General features: G+C 41.2%; 3 protein-coding genes and 2 non-coding genes across 5 annotated transcripts in view; 1 reads left to right on the top strand and 4 right to left on the bottom strand.

Moving 5' to 3' along the window:
* The window catches only part of LOC134498559 (myelin protein zero-like protein 1), a 35,193-nt gene extending 31,081 nt beyond the window's left edge, over nucleotides 1-4,112 (bottom strand). The window contains 1 exon segment of the mRNA XM_063304717.1: nucleotides 4,016-4,112. Within this exon segment, the coding sequence (XP_063160787.1) occupies nucleotides 4,016-4,112 (97 nt within the window).
* A 248-nt stretch (nucleotides 4,113-4,360) lies between these two features.
* On the bottom strand, nucleotides 4,361-9,247 carry LOC134498558 (myelin protein zero-like protein 1). The gene is made up of 3 exons (XM_063304716.1): nucleotides 9,127-9,247; nucleotides 6,043-6,194; nucleotides 4,361-4,781 (listed from the first exon to the last, which is right to left on the bottom strand). The coding sequence occupies exons 1-3, from the start codon at nucleotides 9,245-9,247 to the stop codon at nucleotides 4,383-4,385; spliced, it is 672 nt and encodes a 223-aa protein (XP_063160786.1). The 3' UTR covers nucleotides 4,361-4,382.
* A 1,031-nt stretch (nucleotides 9,248-10,278) lies between these two features.
* On the top strand, nucleotides 10,279-10,350 carry TRNAP-AGG (transfer RNA proline (anticodon AGG)). The gene has a single exon. It is a non-coding gene; the product is annotated as a tRNA-Pro (tRNA).
* A 593-nt stretch (nucleotides 10,351-10,943) lies between these two features.
* On the bottom strand, nucleotides 10,944-11,015 carry TRNAP-CGG (transfer RNA proline (anticodon CGG)). The gene has a single exon. It is a non-coding gene; the product is annotated as a tRNA-Pro (tRNA).
* Nucleotides 11,016-15,383: 4,368 nt separating this feature from the next.
* RCSD1 (RCSD domain containing 1) overlaps nucleotides 15,384-23,840 on the bottom strand; it is a 39,065-nt gene continuing 30,608 nt past the window's right edge. The window contains exons 5-6 of the mRNA XM_063305530.1: nucleotides 19,976-20,173; nucleotides 15,384-18,499 (exon numbers count right to left, since the gene is read on the bottom strand). Coding sequence (XP_063161600.1) covers nucleotides 17,825-18,499; nucleotides 19,976-20,173 — 873 coding nt within the window. The 3' untranslated portion in view covers nucleotides 15,384-17,824. The remainder of the gene's footprint in view (nucleotides 18,500-19,975; nucleotides 20,174-23,840) is intronic.

Genomic DNA, 23,840 nt, shown 5'->3' with positions numbered 1-23,840 from the left:
AAGGAGGCAAAGTGTAGGATCATATATAACATCCAAATAAATGTTCAGATAAATAAGATTATTATTATTATTATTTATTAAATTTATATCACCACCCATCTCCCCCAATGGGGGACTCTGGGCAGTTTACAATAAAATAGCACTAAAAACATAACCACGTAAAAATTACCATTAAAATATATATAAAAACAAATGTAAAATCCAAGTGGAGATGGAACACAATCACTAAGAGGTGCTACGGTGCCAGCCATCCCCAAGTGGAGCTATCACTCTCCCCCTCCCAAGCAAGGCAGCAGAACCAGGCCTTAAGTTTCTTCCGGAAGTCTGAGAGCGAGGAAACCTGTCTCAACTCCGGGGGCAAGATGTTCCAAAGGGCAGGCACCACTGCAGAGAAGGCTCGCCTCCTGGACCCTGCTAGATGAAATTCGTTTACTGATGGGGTCCTTAGCATGCCTTCCCTGCCTGACCAGGTGGGACGGGTTGATGTTATGGGGACGAGACAGTCTCTCAGGTACCCTGGTCCCATGCCATGTAGGGCTTTAAAGGTGATAACCAACACCTTGAATTGGACCCGGAAGCAAACTGGTACCCAATGCAGCTTGCGTAACAGTGGTGTCACATGGGCTGATTTTACAGCCCCGATAACTGTCCGCACAGCCGCATTCTGGACCAGTTGAAGCTTCCGAATACTTTTCAAGGGTAGCCCCATGTACAGTGCATTGCAGTAGTCTATATCGGAGATGACAAGGGCATGAGTGACTGTTCAGAGGGCATCTCGGTCCAGGAATGGGCGTAGCTGGCGCACCAACTGAAGATGTGCAAAGGCCCTCCCGGCTGCGACTGCCACCTGCTCTTCAAGCAGGAGTCGCGAGTCCAAGAGGACCCCCAGGTTCTGCACTGGTTCCGAATGGGGCAGTGCCACCCCATCCAGAACCAAAGATGACAGCTTCCTGGAACCCAAGGAGCCATCAATCCACAGCCACTCTGTCTTACCAGGGTTCAGTTGAAGCCTGTTGTTCCCCATCCAGGCCCCCACAGCCCCCAGGCACCTGGAAAGGGTGGAGACCGCATCACTTACTTTACCCGGGATGGAGATATATAACTGGGTATCATCAGCATATTGATGATACCTCATCCCATGGTGACAGATGATCTCACCCAGCGGTTTCATGTAGATGTTGAATAGGAGAGGAGAGAGTACCGAACCCTGTGGCACCCCACAATGGAGGGGTCGAGGGCCGGATCTCTCCTCTCCTATCACCACCGATTGGGAACAGCCCTGGAGGAAGGAGGTGAACCAGTGCAAAACTACACTGCCCACCCCCAACCCCCTGAGCTGCCCCAGAAGGATACCATGGGCAATGGTATCGAAAGCCGCTGAGAGGTCCAAGAGAGCTAGAATGGATGCACTCCCTCCATCCCGCTCCCGCCAGAGATCATCCATACGTGCGACCAATGCCGTTTCTGTCCCATATCCTGGCCTGAAACCTGACTGAAAGGGGTCCAGATAATCTGTTTCCTCCAAAATTCTCTGGAGCTGCAACGCAACCACTTTCTCAACCACCTTTCCCAAGAAGGGAAGGTGGGAGACAGGGTGAAAATTGCCCAGTATAGTAGGGTCCAAAGATGGCTTCTTAAGGAGGGGGTACACCAGCACCTCCTTAAAGGTAGCCAGAAATACCCCCTCCCTCAAGGATGCATTAACCATCGCCTGGACCCAACCACAAGTCACTTCCCGGACTGATTTTATCAGCCAGGAAGGGCATGGGTCAAGCTGACACGTGGTTGCATTCACAGTCCGGAGAATCCTGTCCACTTCCTCAGGCCCAACAGGATCAAACCGTTCCCAGATAACAGGGTAAGTACATTTCCCTGGCATCTCCCCAGACTCCGCTTCACGCTTAGACTCCAACTTAGAATGGATCTGAGTAATTTTATCCTGCAGATGCTGTGAAAACTCTTCCGAACAGCACTGAAGGTGGGTCCCTGGATCTATCAGACCCAGACGGGTCTTGAACATAGCCGTCGGACGGCATTCTGAGGATGCAATAAGAGCAGAGAAATATTCATGTTTCGCCACTCTTACTGCCACAAGGTAGGCCTTAATAGCGGCTCTAACTTATGTTCGGTCAGATTCAGTCTTCGTCTTCCTCCAGTGATGCTCCAGACTTCTCTTAACCCTCTTCAAAACCCTCAACTCCTCCGTAAACCACAGGGTCGAACAAGGCAAGAGAGGTCGCAGAGGTGCGATCCTGTCCAAGGCCCTGGCCACGGCTCTATTCCAGGCTGTGGCTAGGACCTCCACTGGACCGTGCAGCAGGCCCTCGGGAATAACCCCCAGCTCCCTCTGAAACCCTACTGGGTCCATCAGTCGCCGGGGGTGGACGAATCGAATGGGACCAGCCTCCCTGCGGAGCGGGGTGGCACAATAGAATCTCAGGGTCACCAGGGTGTGATCTGACCATGACAATGGGGACAGATCTAACTCTCTCCTCAGATCACATTGCCACTGCTCCAACAGGAAAACTAAGTCCGGGGTGTGACCACTGTCTCAAGTCAGGTTCTGAATAATCTGGGACAGGCCCATGGCTGCCATGGTAGCCATGAACTCCCGGGCTGTCTCTGAGGCACGTCCCAGGGATGGCAGATTGAAGTCCCCCAGAACCATAAGCCTGGGGAACTCCACCGCCAACCCCGAGACGGCCTCCAACAGCTTGGGCAGGGAGGTTGCTACGCAGCAGGGAGGCTGGTACAGCAGCAACAGCCCCAACTGTTCTCAAGATCCCAGCTTGAAAAACAGGGTCTCACAACTGGCCACTTGTGGACCAGGGCCTCTGGCCACTAGAGATTCTCTGATGACAACTGCCACCCCTCCTGCCCTGCCCTGGTGTCTCGGCTGGTGCCACACTTGAAACCCGGCCAGGCACATCTCGGAGAGGGCTACACCCCCTTCCGAGCCCAGCGAGGTCTCAGTGATACACGCCAGGTCTGTCCCCTCTTCTGTGATTAAATCACATATGAAGGGGACCTTGTTGTTCACTGACCTGGCATTAAGGAGCAGCAGCCGAAGACCAGGGCTCATGAGGGTCTGCCGTCCAGGGCCTGGGTATGACTCCGGAGGGCCGGAACACACTACCAGTAATAAACACCGGGGGCATCTTCCCCAAAGATGGCCTGCCCTCCGGGTCCCATCATAACGTCCCCAGCCCATCACCGCTTCAATGGAATAGCCCGCCCCACAGCCCCCAGAGTTTCCTAATCTGGTAGCCTCCACTCCCGGACCTCCGGAACTCCTGGGCTTAACCAGAGGTCCCTCTTCCCACAGATCCATCTTTTCCCACACCATCCACCTTAGGCAGTGGCAATCCCCCCCAGCGCACCAGCTTCTGCTCTCAGCGCTGTTGGGTCACCACTGCCATCCACACCCTTACAGTGCCCCACCTCAACCTCTCTCACTAGTAGAGGTGGGACACACCAGCCACTCCTAACCACCCGACTCTCACTCAGGGGCGGGTAGATTTCCACATCAAGCCAATCCTAACCTCCTCCCGAGACTCTCACCCACAGGAGGAGTGGCACACTCACACTCACACCAAGGGACCCCAGCCCTCTGCCGCCTAATATAATGGGAATGGCCAGTCTCCCTTCCCCTCCCCCCCTCCGGAATCCTCTAAGATTTTAAAAGCCAGGGATTTCTCCCAAAGCCACTTCACCCACCAATCCTTCCCATTTCCCCCCCAAGTCCGTCGCCCCAACAGGTTCAGTCCATTGCAAGGCTGCCGTCGCGGGGCACTGTCTGGCCCATCCAGATGTATCCAGGGGCCACCGGGGGAGCACAGGGGGCTACCGGGATTCCACTGGGGTCCTCCAGGGTTCACAGGAGGTCTGCTCACACCCACCCAGGTATGCTGCTACCGCCGCCGCCAGAAACCTCTGCTGCCTACCGCACACCACTTCATTCGGGGGGGGGGGATTCCACTCATCTCCAGGCCACCGGGAGAGCACAGGGGGCTACCGGGATTCCACTGGGATCCTCCAGGGTCCACGGGAGGACTGTTCACATCCTCCCAGGTATGCTGCCACTGCCGCCATAAACCTCTGCTGCCCGTCATCCGCCGCTTCATTCGGGGGGGAGGATTCCGATTGTCTCCAGGTCCACCCTGGTTAAGTTGGGAGACCTACCAATCCACCCCACAGCCCCCTCAGCTGACCTGAGAGCCAAAGCCAGAGGCAGGACTCACAGAGGCTCGCGGAGACTAACTCACCCCTAGAAAACCAGGGTCAGTGTCTTTCTCGCAGCGTCTTTCTCGCCATGGCCGCCATCTTGGATTCCAGAGAATGATACCAGAGAATTCAGTAATTAGCATAACCCAAGTTGTTCTTTATTTTAAGAACAAAGAGTTTGCAAAAGATGCTACAATGCAGCAGAATGAAAATACTAGTAGCCAGGGTGATGCCCTGTTGAATGAAATTCCTCCAGAAGTTCTGGTGCTGGCTGTAGTATTTTCAGGGCCACGGTCTGCTTCTTCAGGGATGGCTTCTACTCTTTCATGGACTGGTGTTCTTTCTTTCTTCCAAACTTTAACTTCAATTTCTCCTGGCTCAGTGACTATGTCTGGAGGGTTTTTAACATCACAGAAATAAGTGCCATTATAAGCAGGTTGCATGTTTGATATCTTGATGGATGCATCTTTCTCATCAAAGTTTCCATCCCAGCCACTTTTGCCACTGAATGGTGCATTGTTCCCATTGTATGCTTTCCCATCAGAGAAATAGAAAAACTGTAAAAATAGACAAAAATACATTTATTTTGCAACAATATTTAATTTTTCTTCTTTTTTTAACACTGGTGAACATTTCCAATATGGAATTTAACATACTAGATGGCTTCCATGTGTGTTGGATCACAAGTCCATGAATAATGGAAGCTTCAATACTGTATATTGGAAGTCACCATATTGGGGGACAATGGTGATGCCACAAAACTCAGTCTCAGTGCATGATGATAACTGGATTCAGAAAAAATAAGATCCTAGGATTGCTATAGATAATTTTGGCCTGACTTCTCATCTTATGCATGTTTACTCTGAAATCAATCTCACATTTAGTAGTGGAGCTTCTCAAGTTAGAAACATGTTAGACTAGGTTTGAAGCCTTTGGCCTCAGTCCATACATTCTGAACAGTTTTGACTCCACTTGAAATATTATTGAGGTCAAGATACACAACTTACCATTTTGGGTACCTATGAGAGGGGAGAATCCATATGACATGAAGAAGACAGAAATGAGTGCTTTATATAACAGAAAGATGAAAGAAAGGTCTTCCTATTTTTAAAAATGACAGTATGTTGGAATACATTTCTACTGTTGTCTAGCAACTGCATTTTCCATGATCTGTGGAAATGTGATTGCACAAGGGTGAGGTTACACATGCACACACTCATACATGCATAAGGCAGCTGTACCATCATATAGGATTATATAATGATACCTGGTGCATAAAAAGATTACCAACCCTTGGTCTAGCCACTTAACCCCTAATATTTCTCTATAATCATGTTCCCTGTCATAACAAATACCATTCCCTTTCCTCTTCTTTACTTTCTAGGCTAGGATATGCAGGAATAACATGTTATCCCTAGCATGATAACCAGTATGTTTCCCTCTCTGTAAATGCCTGTGAGAGTGTTAAGGCAGTTCTATTTCTCATTAGAACTTGTAAGCTAACTTCCAATAACATTTTGTTTAGTATCTGTGTTAAGAAAGTAATTCTTTAAATAACCAATTATTCTTGAACAAATGCTTGGGCAAATTTGCTAAGATGTGAGACTGCCAATACTCAAAGATTCCTTAACACATAATTTATGTCTCAGAACATGGGCGAAGTAAATATATGTCTGGAGAACAGGCATGATAAAAGCAGAGATATGTTATAACAAGATATTCTTATACATGTCCAAAGTAGTACTGTACAGTCAATATACATCATCCCCTCTTGCCACAAATTCTAATTCATATCTAGTCTTAGATATTCACACTTACTGGCTTAGGAAGAAGAGCTGATCCCTTTGGTAGAAAGCTCCAAGTAACGGATGTTGCAGGACTGATCTCTTCTGATGATGTGAAGGTACATGCAAGCTTTGCATCTGTCCCAGCTTCTACAAACAGTTCAGATGGTGTGGACACTTCCACAGCTGAAACATCAATGATCAGAGAATGACCAAGAAGTCATCCAGGGCCCACCAGAAATGATGTAAATACACAATGAAAAATACAGAGGTAGGTAATTAGAAAACAGAGGTAGACAAAGCTATGCAAAAAGCAGCCTCTAACAGAACCATAAATTTAGATGGCTAAGGGTGTCATATGCAGGAGACTGCAGTAGCTGAGATACCAGTATTGATTAATAAGGAAAACAAAATGGTGAATGGTGATGGAAAAATAACTGTTGTTTAATTTGTTAGATTTATACCCTGCCTTTCTTCCAAGAGCTCATGATAGCGTACATGGCATACCTACTCCAAAATTTCCTATAACAACCCTGGGGGGCAGGTTGAGCTGAGAGAGTGATTAACCCAAAATGATCCAGTGACCTTCTGTCATGTTCCCCGTTGCAAGGCATAAGTGCATCACAACGGGGAACATGCACATCAGGAAAGAGGAAGGGATAACCATTATCCTTTAAACACACACATCATCCCTTAAGCACCCAAACCCATAAAATCAATCACCAGGACAATAGGAGCGCACCTCGGACAGGACATGGAAACCATTAACAGATCGGGGGAACTCCCACCCATTACCCCGGGGGACGCACCTGCACCGGATGAAGGCAAAGAGACAAAGGGGAACATCAGAGATCGCCCGAATCGCCCATCGTCATACCCATACCAACTCTAATCACCCATCCGGACCCGGCTTGGGGGACAATGGGGGGTGGAGGAGGACAAGGTCCGCCACCGGGGTATAAACAGACCACCCTGCTACCACGCCCGCATTCCCATCTTTTTCTCCGTATGCATTCTGCTTCAATAAACTCGGAAATCCTTAAACCCTTTAAGTGAGTCCATGTCTTATTCGAAGTAAGGCTACCCTGACACCTTCCATGCCTGAGGGTGGACTTGAACCTGCAACTTCCAGGTCCTAGTTCAATGCATTAAACACTAAACCTTGCTAATAGGATAAGATGGCTTTTTGTCTTCCCACTATGCTCCAGCTCCCTGTACACGTTGCAGACTTTTTTGTCTAGAAATCTAATCATCTACTATTTGCTTTGATCATGCTGGGTCTGAGATTATGAGAGTTGGTCCAACATAACTAGATTGCAGCAGGTGGGGTAAGGTTATCTTAATGCAATGGAACCCTTATTTGCATGTTTCTCGTCTGTTACTCCAGCATTCAAGTACATATAGGGTGGTTGATACCTCTAAAACAGTACTGTTTCATAATTGCAGATTAAGCCAATAAGCACCCACAGAAGTTTCAATTTTAGAACTCATCTGTAGATAAAGCACATATTTTGGTCTTACTTTTTGCCACATATTAATATGTATATCATAACATATACAACCAGCTCACATGAAACTGAAATCTAGCAGTGGCTCCTTGAAGACTGATGTTTTAAGCCTCTCTCAACACAACAAAATTCAGCTTTACCTACATGAATCCTTTTATCCATTAGCTAAAATGGGATAAGTTCTTGAAATTGTATCTCTGAACAAATCACTACTGTAGTGAAATATTGTTCTCTTCGTATCCTGTTTGTAAGGGGTAGATATTGGAAGACTTGGTTAAGGACTTGGCTAACGACTAGCAGAAAGAAAAATTTGGAGTGCATGAAGCAAAGTGATATGCACAATATCACAATTAAGTAAAGTATTCTTTACTTAAAGAATGTACTAATACCAAATTCTAAAGATTTGGTATTAGATGAAATAATGTAGGCTATACTGGCCCAATATGTATCTTCTCTAAATAAGCATAAAAGCCATTTTTTGCCTGATTTTGGGGAGAGGGCATTACTTCTGTTCTGCTACTGATGGTATCACTTGGTTATTTATTTTATCTCTCTCTATATATATGTCATTAGATTTTTATCCTGCCCTGTCTGTCTGTCTATCTCAAGGTGGTGAACATACCTAATTCTCCTGCCTCCTATATTTTCCTCACAATAACCACCCTGTGAGATGGATTGGGCTGAGAGAGCCATCCAGCCCAAAGTCACCCAGCTGGCTTTCATTGCTCTTGCAACCATCTTGCAAATTTATTCTGTTTCTGACTAAACTTGGTGTAATTTGACTTTTTCCAGTTGTAGTTTGGAAATCTATACTGAGAAGTAATATTAAATCCTCATCAACAAATACACAGTTTACGTATTACCAGAATGCTTTGGGATTTTTCCTGAAATGTTTCTAATCTTGAACATTCCTCTTCCTCAAAATATGGGCACAGCCATAGCAATGGGTGCCTGTCTTGTACCCAGTTATGGGGAGAAAATATTTGAATTGCTGGAGTTTATTCACTGTCCAGCTGAAGGAGTACTGAAAAAAAAATTGTTAAATCAGTTTGAGCCTGAATGATTCTCAGTTCCAGACTTTCATCTTCTGGATCCTGCTTTGATTCTACAGATGCAGATGCAGTTTCACTAAGGAACCAAAATGCAAATACTTCCGCATCAAAAAATGAATCTGCATTATTCATTCCAAAGGAATGCAATGAATTAAGTTACAGCCAGCAGTTCCCTGTTTAAAAGCTAGCACCACTAAAAACGGAAATATTATTTCAAAAATTCTGCCTCATTCAAATGTAAGCCCAAGGAAAAACCCGAGTAAGCTCATTTAGGGTGCTCGTGCACCCTCAGATGAAAATTCTTTTAGAACCTTTTAAGGTATTTACGATTTCTACAAACGTTATTTTATCGATGATCGTTGCCTCCTCTACATCCTTAGATGCCCCCCCCACCCAAATTTTCGGACCCTATTTTCAATTACAACGGGATCGCCCCGACTGCGGCGAGCTTCTCAAGTAGGTAAAGGGGGCGGGGCTAAGCCAAGCGCTGCCCTGCCCTGCCGGGAAGAAGCGCCTCTTGCCCTCGGGGGAAGCGGGAAGGCTGGCTGCCGTTCTTACACTGGCCGAGAGGAAGAATCACCAGGAGCAGCCATAGTGCGGGCGCGCGGACTGTCCCGGTCTCGCGCTTCCCAGGGCGGCCACTTGCTGCTGTTGCTGCAGCCATTAATATTGCAGCCATCTTTCTGCCTGGGCCCACTTATTTTTCCTTCCCATTGTTACGCTGGCGCCCACCTCATATCCATTGTTGTGGAGAGGAATGGAAGTCCGACGGCGGGAAGGAGGAATTAGCAAGTGGGCTAAGGAGACCGCCGGGCAAGAGTTGAAAAAGCAAGCCCGCGAAGAACATGTTGCGATCGATCAACGGAAAGCTACGGACGCAAACGTTGATTGCACAATAAGCTTCTGAAGCGGGCTCCAAACAGTTCTCACGGCCCGGTTCTGCATTGGCAGCAAACAAAACTCCTCAGTTTCCCAGTTAGGTATAATGGCACGTTTACTCGGAAACAAGCGCAATGGATTTAGCGGGCCTTTCTTCTAGGTCAGTGTTTCTCAACATCAGCAACTTTAAGATGGGTGGACTTCGATTCCCAGAACTCCCCAGCCAGCGTGTTGAAGTTCACCCATCTTAAACTTGACAAAGTCGAGAAACCCTGCACTAGAGGGTGATAGCTTTGAAAAGTTGTGTGCCGGATCATCTTGGGATCAGCTTCCACCGTCCTGTTCCCTTAATTTGACATAGCACCCTGTAAACCCATCTTTATTTCTATAGGAAGCGGGGCGTATTTTTTGTATTATCCCCCAGTGAAAAATGTTTTCCAATGTAGTAAAACCGCAGGCAGCTGCAAGTAAAAAACGCAGAAATGCGGTATCTCCTGGATTCTCCCAGGGTTTCTGCAGCCCTTGTGCGAAGGATTGTTCAGCTGTTTGCAGAAATAGCAACCGCATACATATTTAATGTAAATGAGGGTATGCAATATGCATATTTTATGTAAGTAACATTCTGTCCTAAGCACATCCGCCTTTGAATGGGGTTACTTATTTTGCTGACTTTAGGAAATGCACAGCAAAAAAAAAAAAAGATGCGGTGCTCGATCTGGTTTAACAATGACGTCGCGTCACGTTTCGGAGTCAAGATCGCTCTGAGATCTAAAGTAACCGTAACGACTAAAGTTAGGTTCCTGAATAAGAATAAGAACTGCTTTGTAGACTGGCTCGTTGGTCTAGGGGTATGATTCTCGCTTAGGGTGCGAGAGGTCCCGGGTTCAAATCCCGGACGAGCCCTACCTTTTACAGTGTTTTCACGTAATTCCGGCATGATGTTTTTTTTAAAAAAACATTAAGTATTTTGCAGGAGGCTATTCTTTCCACCCCCTCCAAAACTTTAGAAAACGTTGCAGCAGGATTTGACACCGATTGTTATGCAATTCATTCGCCAGCGGTGTTGCATTGTGAATATATAGACCTTTCCTTCTTTTTGTTGTTGACCGTTCCACAACTATAAGAATGAAAAAGTAAGCCTATTCGTTTCCCCTTCTTTACTCCGCTGCTTTCATACACATAAAATGATTTTAATAATTTGTAATGATGAATAATAAAAACGGTTTTGTCAAGGCCAGATTATAAACGCAGTCGGTCTTTGCGGCAGTTCATATAAATGAGAAACATAATACGGATTAAATTATGCGGAATTCCAGCTATAGCACTGGTATCCTGTTAATCCCCTCTCCTCGACTTTGTGGAGGTTATGTACTTGCATCCTTCGGCATCTTCCTCCTTGCTTACCTCCATTTAAGGTTTTGATGAAAGGCTCTGTAAAATATTAAAGCAGCTTTGCTCTCCCAAAATACGAAGGAAATTAAACTTCCTCCATCTATGGGCTCGTCCGGGATTTGAACCCGGGACCTCTCGCACCCGAAGCGAGAATCATACCCCTAGACCAACGAGCCGCTTTCAGCTGAGAGCTACTCAGCTCAGTTCTTCACTTTTATCCCGCCCCTATTGTACTGTACTGCGCAAGTTCTCAAGAGTTGGCCGCTTTATTAGTCCTACGCCCCTTCTTTTTGAAAAATGGTTTCGCCCACAGTCGTGGCCGTACCCTTTTAAAGCCGCTTATCGCCTTCTTAAAAGATCCGACGTTATCGCCTCCCTCTCCAACGGAGAGCCTTTTTCATTCAAACTCCGCCCCGAAGAGAAGACGCTTTTGCCAGCTCGGAGGAAGGCTGTACCACTCCGCTCTTTGTGAGGGGGATCTTATTTCCTTGTTTCTTCATAAGCCTTCTTTGACATAGTATAAATGTGGGATTCGAATCTGTTCGTTTCTATTGAAACGAGCAACTTTATGACGTTTATTTCGGCACGGCGTCCAATCCTTTTTCTTTCTTCTTTGTGCTCTTGAGTTCATTTCGGTGAAGACCTCTCCAACTGACTAGCCTTTTCTCTCTAAAAAAGTTGCCAACTTGCATTTCTCTCTATGGGTCTCCGGTGCCTCTAATAGGCATCGACAATAAGTAAAAGATCCTGGAAAAAAAAGCCTGATTGATTTCCGGCCTTTTCGGGAGTTTTTTAAAGACTAAGTACCCGGAGGGGTTCAGAGAGAGGGGACCCAGGTAGACATATCGCGCCTGAGAGGGCGGAATATAAACTCCTAGCATGCTCTTCTTTTACCTTTCTCAGTCCGCAAGAAGCATCTAAAATAGCATTTCATTCATTTATTCTGAATGCAGACTATTTTTTCCACAAAGCTCTACTTTCATTGGTTTTGATGGTCTGTAGAATGTATATGATAGGGCCCACATCTGGTCAGCACAAATCCGGACGTCCGGATTTGTGCAGCCCAAATATAGTAGGCCTAATATATGAACAGAAAGGTGAATGTCATTGACACACGTTTGTTTTACCGTAATCTATAGCAAATCTCTCCTTTTACTCAGAGCTTTCTATCAGTATTCCCCAATTGCTTGTTTTCCAGATAGCTTAAACCAACTTTAATAAATTGCAGCTAAATTGCAGTTTCTAAGAAATGCTAACATCTTTAGAGCATACCATTGTTGGTGATGCACTGATATCCGTGGGAAAATGATCGTTTTCTTCAGTCTCAATGGATACAATAGTTTCTGTCCCATTACAGCGGTTAAGATCAACATCCTAGATTTCTGTGTTATCAATAAGAAATGATAGTATGAAATGCTGTGCTTACTTTTTACACATTTAAACTCTTACTGAATGATCATGGAGTATACTTATTAAATGTCATAATCATTTAATCTCAGTGTGTATGTTTAGATAAACCTACCTGCTGAGAACACTTCATGCATTTGACTCTAGTTGGTAAGAGACAATTTGTTGGCTTTTAAATTGCTACAAGTCTCGGTTGTTTTTGCTGCAGAATTTATTAATCTAGTTGAAACACATGGCAGAGACCTGTCCTTGGTAAATAATTCATTGCCCCTTTACCCAAACCAAGTTGTTCAAATGAGATATGGGAAGAAAACATAGTCGGAAGAGATACAGTCATAGCACTGAATTCAAAACTGGACGCAGAGTAGATGGGTAATCCATAAAATGTTTCCATCAAAACATTAGAATATTACACTTCCTTATATTTTGGTAGCTACACAAATTAATTCATTTTCAAGTCCAAAGATAGCCGCATGGAAACTGGCAACAATTATTCCACTGGTTGATGAGTTTGTAGTTCAGTGCATCTGGAGAGCAATAGATTGTGGAAACCTAATCAATAAAGTGCTTGTCTCAGTCACAATATTAGGGTAGGCAATCTTTTCCAGCTTTGGAATCACAGTTCTTCCTGCCATATCTGGAGGTTACACACACACACAAACACACACACATATAATATAATTTTATTGAAAATTTTAAACACAAGAATAAGACTAATACAAACTAAGATGGAGCAAAAAACAAAAGGGAAAAAACGAAAGAAAAAACAAAAGGTGCAAAAAGAAAAAGAGTAGCAGAAAAATAGAAAAGAAAGAAAAAAGATATAAAGAAGTGACTTCTGATCTTCTTTACAGCAGTTACAGGTACAATTATAAATTGACCTCTCTCTCTAAAATTACATCGTGACTCTCTTCTTTCTATAATCTATCCTTTCTAATAATCAAAACCATAAATCATAAGTTCATTTTTTCTTTTTTACGGAAAAAGGCCATGAGGAGTTTCCAGCCACCAATAAACATAGATAATTGTCTTTTCTCTAATCAAACAAGTCAATTTGGCCATTTCAGGGAGTTCTGCCATCTTCACCAACTATTACTCTGTTGTAAGTATTGCCAAATCTTTATTTGTATATACAATAATCTCGCTACAGTTACCATATATAAAAACAATGTTCTTTTTTCCAACTGTTTATCCATCAGTGCAAAGAGGAAAAGTTCTGGTTTCAGCTGAATGTTCATCTTTAAAATCCTCTGAATCACTGTATGTATTTGAACCCAAAATTTTCTAGGTTTTTTGCATGTCCACCAAGTATGATAAAATGACCTTTCTTGTTCCCATTTCCAACATAAATTTGAAGTACCTTTGTACATTCTAGTTTTTTCTGGTGTCATATACCAATGGTACATTATTTTGCAAAAAATTTAAGATTATAATATAGTGTAAATTTCTGTCCTTTCAACCACATTTTCCATTGTTCCATCTGTGTATTATAACCAAAATGTTTAGCCCACTTTATCATACATTCCTTAATTTTTCTTCTGTTTCAAATTTCAATAATAAATGTTTATATGTTTTAGCAGTCAGATGTTCATAATTTGTACACAATTCTGTTTCAAAATCTGTCTTACAATGTTCAATACCATAAATTCTTTTATCTACTCTAAATCTTTCTGATAACTGTAACTAAGAAAACCACTGACAACTATGTCCTTTTGCCATCAGTTGTTCTCTTGATTTTATTTTGTATTCCCCTTGAAAGAATTCTAGTATCTCACAATATGTTAACCATTTGTGTTTGCCTATTATTTCTCATCTATAGAATGCTTCTTATGCTGAGAGCCACGTTTTCAGGCACAGCCTGGATTTGTATCTATTCCATATTCTCAATATGGCACGTCTAACATAATGATTTTTGAAATCTATGTTAACCATGACTTTATCGTACCACAAATATCCGTGCCACCCAAATTTCAGGTCACCATATCTGGAGGTTATAGAAGTCATGGCTAGTGATGTTACCACATCCCAAGAGTAGGTATCCCTTTTATATTTTGGGGCAAAGGAGAGGGAATTAAGGGACAAATGTCTGTCTCCAAAAGACTAAATTCCTTTCTTCAATGAGTTTTTTTTATCCCTTTTATTTCCTTTATTTTTTTTTAAAGCTTAACAAAGCTTCAAGAAACTTAACTAATGCAATTATTTACTTTGGCATCTTTGGCCACCATTTTATTTTTATTCTCAGTTATATACTATATGAACAAGAAATATTTAAAATCATTCACTGAAAAATAAAATAAGTATGAGGGTATTTTATATGTAATAGTGCATTTCTTTTCAATAGTGGCACATCCTGAGAGAAATTAGATCCTTCTAGCTGTGTTTCCCAATATTCATAGTGTATTCATACAGAAGCTATATTCCCAACACAAATGAAATGCCATTGTATGAATAGTCAGATTAATATATACTTACTGCTCTACCATTCCTACATGTTTTCTTTTTAAAACAAACTGTGCATTTCTCCTTTCCATTAATATCAAGTGAAAACATACCATTCATGTGTGTGTCTATATTTGTGAACCATGACCCCATAAACAATGCTATTTAATAGACTTTATGTGAAGACAAAACTATGGTTGTCTGATCTCTATGGATGTTCCTAATAGCAGAACAATTTCCAGTAAGGAGAAGTATTAAATAAGTGAAGTTACTGAACAAATGTGGCCCAATAGTGACACTATCCGAAGGATAGGTTTAAATTTTTTACCTCCCTCTATGTTCCCAAAGTGCCCTCATTATCTTCGTACAGTATGAAAGAAATGTAAGATGTCATGAAAAAGCTCAGTGATTCAGGAATTAGTGGACTAATGTCAGGAGAGATGCAAACTAAGTGAGGTCACCCTAGTGGCAAAATTACAGTGTGATCTTCTGGAACTTCCAACATAGTTCTCCAGCTGAACTTGCTCCAAATGTTTTGACAATTATATTCTTTCTGGATTTAGCACATGAATCAAGACTGCTCTAAGATGATAGCCTGTCTAAATCATCATATTACTGTCCTGGTTTCTGCAGCAAATCAAGTATAGGACGTAATGGTTTTTACTTTAATCCAGGAAGTGTGACAGGCAAACCAAAAGTTTTACTATCTGAGATGGTTTAATAAAACAAACACAAAGAACTCTACAGTGTTCATCAGGTTCATGATTTAGCCAAGGCACAGCCAGCAGTGCATCTATTATGAATATGGAAGCAAGAAAAAAATTAATCCAGCCATTCCATCTACATCTATTGTTCTATAAAAGCAGTGAACAAAACAATGGACCATCAACATGGGATGTATCTTTGCTGTATGGGAAAAGAACAGACAGAAAGAAACATTCTCTGTCTGGAAATGTTAGATGTCTGGACCAAATAATAAATGAATGCACAATATCATTTAAGATGAACAACAAAAATATTTTACACAAATCATAATTACATAAGAAAATTCATTTTGCAGAATGTCATGATGCATAGGTTACATAAATATTAATTAATATAAAATATCAATTACTATTTTCCATGACAACCAGAAAGTAGTACATACTAGATTAATGGTACAATCAACAAGAATCTATTATCTCCATCATACCTACTTGAGAAATTCACAGAGCATTAAACTGGCCATTTAGTATAAATGGACTTCTTCAATTGCAAAACTATTCTTCTTTAATATACCATATTATGTCCTGAAGCTTTATGACTGTTTTTGAAACTACTGCATGTTTCTGTTGAAGAAAGCTTTTTGGAAGAGATAACAGTTTACAGTGTGCTGTCTTCTGAGATGAGCACCATGCGCTATGATAATACTGAGACTTTAGTCGTGTTAAAAAAACAAAACAAAATTATCTAGCTCCTTCAGTTAGAAGCCATTCTGTTTTTTAGAAGGTCATCTGCAAATCACAGTTTGGGAACATTGTTTCTCAAATCTCCCTGCTTGCTGCAATACAGTGATGTTCTTGCGATTCAGAAAATGATGCTGTGCTTTCTTTAGACCACTGCTCCATGTTCACTTTTCTGTGAAACGTATAATGTATGGGCAATACAGTATTTGCAGACCTAGGCAAAGTTCTGAGGCAGCATAGCAAACGATTTCCTTCCAATTAGCTTCACCTACAGTATTCATATTAGTAAGTATATGCTTTCATCCCTTAGTGACCCCAAGCAGAACTGTGTGACGTTCAGAAATGCACAGGTAAACAGCAAATTGAGATATATTTAACTTGTTGCTCCCTAATTTATTGATTATATGTTTTCTCTCCAGATCTATTTCTTACAGATCTCATGTTTGACTAGGAGCTGCTTTTCTAAAAACAGGTCCATGTAACAGGGGGCATGATCTAGTGCTTCCTATTTCTATTTCGATTCTATTCCTATTTCCTAAAATAATTGGATGTCTACTTAAGCAATTGCCAGAGCTGGCATCTTTAAAGAGAAGAGCAGACTTCTGCAAGATGTGGGATATTTTAGCATGTGAGATTTAAAGAAGTTATTGCTTCATTCAATTCAGTAATACGTTTTTTAAAAGACATCAGGAAGAACTCTAATTTACATTATAAATAACTCTTCTACATTTTAAATATATGGGAATTAGATAAATAGCACAAGAGGCTCAAAGTTAATGTAACATTCATGTATAAAAATATCCACAAATTTAATACACACATCATACCAAGCTATGGTTTATTTATCTATTGTTTGCTAAATAAGCCATACTGGCTGAGTTTGCACATGCTAAGCCATAAGCCATGGTCTATTAATCAAATGGCTTAGCAATAATGTGGCTAAATCTATTTATGATTACTACATTGCTGAATCCAGCCATAGCTTTCTCCTGTGTTTAACAGCAAACTCAGAAAAACTCAGAAGGTATGGTTTGTTGTAGCAAATCAGATTTTTTTCCTCCTTTACCACATATACAAATTATTCCATAGCCACTAAGCAAACCAGAAGGGATTGGTTTTTTATGGCCCTGTGGATGACCGTATAATGCAGTGTTTCTCAACCTTGGCAACTTTAAGATATGTGGACTTCAGTTCCCAGAATTCCCTAGCTGGTCTGGCTGGCTGAGGAATTCTGGGAGTTGAAGTCCACATAACTTAAAGTTGCCAAGGTTGAGAAACACTGGTATAATGAATATGCATGTAGGATAATTACAGTTTACAGGCCAGAAAATATGTCAAAATATCAACTTTAATCAGAAAGTGTAATTAATATGCATCATAGTTCTTTCCATTAAACAAGAACAACAACAACACTCAGCAGCTGTTGCAATCCTCCATTCAATAGAGGACAATCTCCAAAATCTGCTTTTGGCCTGTCCCCAAGCTTGAGAAACTTAAAGAGCTTGGTAAGGCTGCTGTCCATCCCAGATGATCTGATTTGCCTCAGCAAAGAGTAGTAATTCAGGTTTCTTTGGTGTTTTCATTTAAGAAATAGTCTGTTCTCTTTTATAAGCAAGCACTGAAATGGGAACTCTAATAATTGGTTTCCAATTTATCATGGGCTTAGTAATTATAGTAGTACCATTTCCTGGGGTTCAGAATAGTTTCATGTCTATAGCAGGTTGTGAAGTCCCAGTATCTTCTATATTTGATTCCTGCTGTGAATCTTCACTTCCATTTATTTTTTCCCCCCTCTTTTCTTTATAAGTGTTTTCCAGGTCAGAAGCATTGCACTTCCATGGTTTTCTTTTTGTATCTTCTGCAGTATCAACATCTGGATTCTTCTCTTTGTCATTGTTCACAGTCTCAGTTGGCTTCTCCTCCGAAAGGTTCTGGTATGTCTTCTCTTCCTGGCTGTCTTTGTTTTTTGTTACTTTTTCTGTATCCACTTCTTGGCTGCCTTTGAATTTTGTTACTTTTTCTGTATCCACTTCTTGGCTATCTTTGAATTTTGTTACTTTTTCTGTATCTACTTCTTGCTCCTTGTTTTCTGATCTACCAGTTCCTAGATCAGATAGGGATTTTTCATCAGAAGCTACCTGATCTTGTTTCTCCTGATGGTCTATGCCACTTACAGGGGCAAGTGAGGGCTTCATAGTTTTATTCTTGTCCATAAACACACCTACCTCCTCCTCCTCCTCCTCAGCTTTGGAACCATTTTCTTGAGGTGAAACTGTCACCCCTATATCTAGGTCATCTCCATATTCTGATTGTGATTTTCGAAACCTTCTAGAAGGTGGTCTACGTTTTATTGATCCTCGTGTCCTTACCTGAAAGTGGATAAAGCTGTGAGTGAAATAAGAACATGACCTAGACCGGACATCACTAAAAACAACCAACAGAACTGCGTCCATTCCTGGACTCTCTATAAGTTATTCTTTACAAGTTTAATCTTTGGCATTACAATATCTTCTCTTTCACACAAGAGAACATATGATTGTTCCTTAACAAAAAGTGAAACAGTGTCCCAATATTTTTTTCAGTGCTACCTACTATGTAGGAATACAATCAGTTTGGCCAATGTGGTTTTTGTGGATAATCAATATGATCCTCTGGTCTCTTCCAATGTAAAGATGATCATATCAGTGCTAACTGTAGTTATTCAAAAACTGCCAGATTTTAAAATTTAGTCTATTTTTAAAACACAAACATTGGGCAGAAGCTCCAGGATTATTTTCTTATTCATTCACAGAAACAATGATTTTGAATGGAAAACTTGAAACAGTAAACAAACTGGGATATACCACTGCTGATACAAAGGAGAAAAGGATGTGACTGAAGGCCAATAGTTTTCTACATGAGCAAATATTTCTTTGTGAAAACAGTAATTTTGGAACTTCTCTCCTTTTTTTTTAAACCTTATCTTATTTTTTTCTATGCATGCAGTTGATATGGTCATGGATCTGGAGTTCTGGTTGCTTTGGCCAAGCTGGAGTTTATAGTAGATAGTTTGCATCTGCAGGATCAGTCTCTTCAAAGTAAGCATGCATAAAGGAGCAGACAGATTAAAATCCAAAGTGCCAGTTTGGGGTGGTCAAAAGGCAGGCCACAGAAGAGTCATTTAAAAGTGCTTGAGAGTAGAGGAAGATTAGTGAGTGTAGGGAGTTGCCAAAGACAAAATTAGATCATCTGAAAGGAGCCACAAGCAAAGCTGGAAGGCTGGCAATAGGAGCTAGGAAGCAAAGTGAACAGAAGAAAGAAAATCTGTCAGTGTATTACAGGTATGTATATACTAATTCATGTAATGGTAGCAAGTGAAAGGAAGGAAGGTACATTTAAAGAAATTTCAGTTTCACAATCATATATACATGAAGCTATATGCAGTTCCAGATATTCAGGTCTAGAGAATGTTGTTCAGCCTAGCTGTCATTCGCCTACCAACATCAAATAATATTCTAACATTTCAACCTCTTAAAAATATTCTCAGGACAGAATTCAGGTAGCAATACTACACTAGGAACATCACATGCAGTTCAAGAGTATTTTTTCTTAAAAATAGAAAGTGCATGCATTGTACATAGTATATTATTGCTATTATCAAATCCAATAAATGGAATTGATATTCCAGCCAAATGACCTTCTTTGTGATCTGTTTGAAAACTGCTAGAGCTGTTCAGTGACTCATTTCTGTTTAATATTCATGTTTTGATGGTGCTAAATTCTGAGAGATCTTCTTCCCCCTTGACTTTTTCCTTTCCTTTTCTCTTTAAATTTTCAGTATCATGGATGACCAGCCTATACCTTACCTTATTATAAAACTGAAGATGAATGCCTTCTGGTGGTTGATCAAAACTAACTGGAGATTCATCAGGATTACTTGAATGAGTCTGTGGGCTGACAGGGGTAGGTGGTGGACTGTTAAATGGAAACACCATTGCCTTTAGCCCAGGGCTTTTAGGAGAAGCTCCTGACAGCATGGAAGTTGGAGCAAGTGCCAAATTGGCCTGTAAAGAAAATGAGTGAACCATAATTAAGATCTTTTACTTCCTCCCCAATATTTGAAATTTTGTCTTAATGTTAATCACTTTATCACTGCAGTTGATTAATTTATGGAGCGCACTTAATAGTAGTGAAACAAGGAGATTCCTAAATACTTAGTAAGGATATCTCCCAAAGAATCATGAATATCTTTTTTTCTGGGATAATTGCAGCACCTCTGCCAGCATCCGTTAAGAACTAAAAAGCATTCAGTGTTGAGCATGGAACTTCAAAAATGCTATCAACTTTATTTTGTGGGGAGGGATTAATCCTGAATGAAATAAGCAAAAATTTAAAAATTTTAATTTTTTAAAAATAATTAATTTAAAAAAAGAGCCAAAAATGTTGTAACAAATGTTCTGAGGAGCAGATGTATCAGAAAATAGAAAATAATATCCAGCTCTGGGAGAGAGAGAAAAAGTAGGAAGTGGGGAAGTGGGAGAAAAAGATGTAGTCTGTGGAGTTGAGATACTATTGATCTATTTATCGCTGAACTGCAAAGGAATTATTGGATGGCCTCTGTAGTTCCCTATTAAAGGACAGGAAATAACTGGGGGTGGGGATAGGCTCAAGGATATCATCAAATGTTCAATTATGGCAGAACAACCCTCTCTCTCTCTAATAAGCCAAGTAGCATACACAAGAATCAAAAAAGCATAAACCAAAATTCTGAGCAGATGTTCTATTAACAGTTGAGAGTACTGGATATAACTCTATTCAAAACATTCTAAAGAGAAGCTTCTCAAAGCACGTTTATGTGGGAGATGTGTTGTCCCACATGCAGACAACAGGAAATAACTTTCAAAGCAGCTGTGTGAGCCTCACAAAAGAAGAAGCTGCTCTGCAAAGTCCACTGTTGAATGCAGTCCTAAGTGGAACTTAGTGTGGGGGTGGTGGCTTGAGGATTTGAAATATAATTGAGTGGTATGGAAGGGAAGGAGCCTTTTCTCACCAATAGTTCACATGAGATGCCAATCTGAAGTAACATTGTGATGGACTCCTCATGTATAGATATTGACCAAATACAGTTCTGAGGTAAAAACTATAGTATCCACACACAGGAGGAGGATGATCACCCCTCCCCAAATTAATAAAAAAAAATGGTGGGAGAACCCTCAACATTCTTGTAACAGACACAGGAAGCACTTGTACAGCGTCAGTGGTACCAAGAAACCTCCTGGAATATAGGAAAGGAGCAGATGAAGAAGACAGAAATGGAGGAACATGATGCAAACACCCAAGCCAAGAAGAGTTCTTATTCTCTAGAGCTTCAGAATAAATTGCAATTCCATAATGTTTGTCCCTGTTCATATTATTTCCTGGACAAACAGCAGCAGCCAAACCTCAGGGACAGAGGAGGAGGACACGATCATCTGTCCAAAGGGAAGGATTCCCACCTCTGTCCTGAACAAGAGGAAGCAATGGGGCTGGAGACTTCTTGCTGAGAAGGGACTGTAACAACAAGCTGTTGGCTAAATAGTCCACCAAGAAAAATGTGCTGCCTTCCTAGAGCACACATTTAGGATGTGATAAAAAGGTTTCAAAGACTCTTTACACCTGTTGACAAATTCCTTTTCTGTTGATTCACATGGGAACAAAATATACAGTTTAACCTGCATTGAAGGGATACCAAAGGACTATGAAGAGCTACACAGAAAAGTAAAAAAGCCGGGGCACAGGTGGTAGTTTCTTTAGTCCTTCCTGTTGAAGGATATGACTCAGGAGGACAGAAGAATACTGGAGTGAACAACTGACTACACAAACGGTGCCAACAGGAACTATTTGGATTATTTGATAATAAGACGCATTTCCAAGATGAACTATTCCTGGAGAAAGGTGGGCTGCACCTACAAGAACTGGGAAAAATGTTTTTAGAAGGTACCATGCAAAGCAGATTCAGAGGTATGAAACTTAAACCGAATCCAGTGGGGGAGGTAGAAGACAACTCTAAAAATAGTGCAACAACAAGTCCTGGAAATTCAACTGGGAGGGGTATGTGAGATGTAAAGGCATCTGATAATACACACATAAATACAGGAAATAATAGGTCAGGTTAGATAAACCAAGGTTTCCAGTGTTTCTATACAATTGCACAGAGTATGAGGAACAATCATGGTTGTGTTAATTGTTGGTTGTTTTTTTCCTCTTGGCTGCTGTATATATTATTTATTATTTTGTTATAATTGTTTTTATCTTGTTTTTAATCATTGTTAGCCGCCCAGAGTCATGTATTTGAGATAAAAGTCATATAAATCAAATGAAGTGGCGGGGGACCTGGCAGGAGGGAACACATGAGTGAAATACAAAGGTTGATAAATAGAATTTGCTTTACTATAATATGCCAGATGGTGGCACATATAGTGGCATTATATGTGAAGGAAGGGCATACATGTATTAAGATCCCAGAGTTTGAGCATGAATGTCTAATTGAGAGCATTGGGTAAGAATACAAGGGAAGGAAAAAAAAGATTTGATTGTATGGGTACTACAGCCTGCAATGCCAGGCAAGAGATCTGGACAATACAGATTACAAAACATTCAGACTTCAACTATGCAAACATCTGTTGGAAAACCAGCTGAGCCAGGACTATACAGTTCCCAAAAGTCATTAGTGGCCTTGCTGATTGCATTTCATGTGTTTCTTGAAGAAGAAACAAGAGGCTTGCCTCCTCTAAATCTGATTCTAATCAATAGAATGCTGCTGCTGAAGAGGTAAAAACAGTGGGAACATTGGAAGGAAATGACTATATAACCTTGGGTTCAAGATACTACAGAAAGAGAAATCAGGGCAGAATTGTTCATGCATAACCGATTTTAGAAGATCCAATTTCAACAAGCTCAAAAAAGTGCTAAGTAGAATCCCATGGACATAAATCCTCAAGTCAAAGAGAGCACAGGAGAGTTGATTGAGTGATTATATAACGTCAAGTCATTGTTGACTCCTAGTGACAACATAGATAGATTTTCTCCATGACAATATATCCCTAACCTGATCTTTTAGGTTTTACAGAAGAGCTAGGAACTTCTAAAAAATAATATACTGGAAGTACAGTCACCACCACGCTAAAATGAGAAAATAAAAAAAAAAAGTAGGAGGGACAGCTTAGAAAATGATTGTGAATGCATAGGGATTTTTTTTATGGAGCTAAGAGTTAAAAGAGACATGTTTAGAAAATGGAAGATGGGTGTGATAGCTAAACAGGCATACCATTAAGTAGTTACTTATTGTAGTTATAAGTAACTACAGGCAAAACTCTGGAAAAACTCTGAAACAGATTATCAAGCAGTTGGCTTGTGAGCATTTAGAACATAATGCTCGGATCCAGTGTGTGTTTATCAAGAACAAGTCATGCAAAAACCATGATATTTTTTAATAGAATGACCAGTTTAGTTGTCCACAAGATAGCTCTGGACATAGTGCTCCTTGAGTTCAGCAAGGCATTTAGTATGTCTCTCGTGAGATTATAGTACAGAAGGTAACAAAAAGTTGAATGGACTAGGCTACCATTAGAAGGTAGAGCTAGTTGAATTATCATTATTTATTTATTTATCTATCTATCTATCATATTTTTATGACCGCCCATCTCTCCTGCACGCATAGTCAACAAGTGGCTTAATGTTAAGCTGGAAGAA

This window comes from Candoia aspera, chromosome 5 (assembly GCF_035149785.1).
Source record: "Candoia aspera isolate rCanAsp1 chromosome 5, rCanAsp1.hap2, whole genome shotgun sequence".
In the NCBI taxonomy this organism is placed as follows: Eukaryota; Metazoa; Chordata; class Lepidosauria; order Squamata; family Boidae; genus Candoia; species Candoia aspera.
The sequence above is the reverse complement of the archived record's forward strand: the minus strand, read 5'-3'. Positions and strand labels throughout refer to the sequence as shown.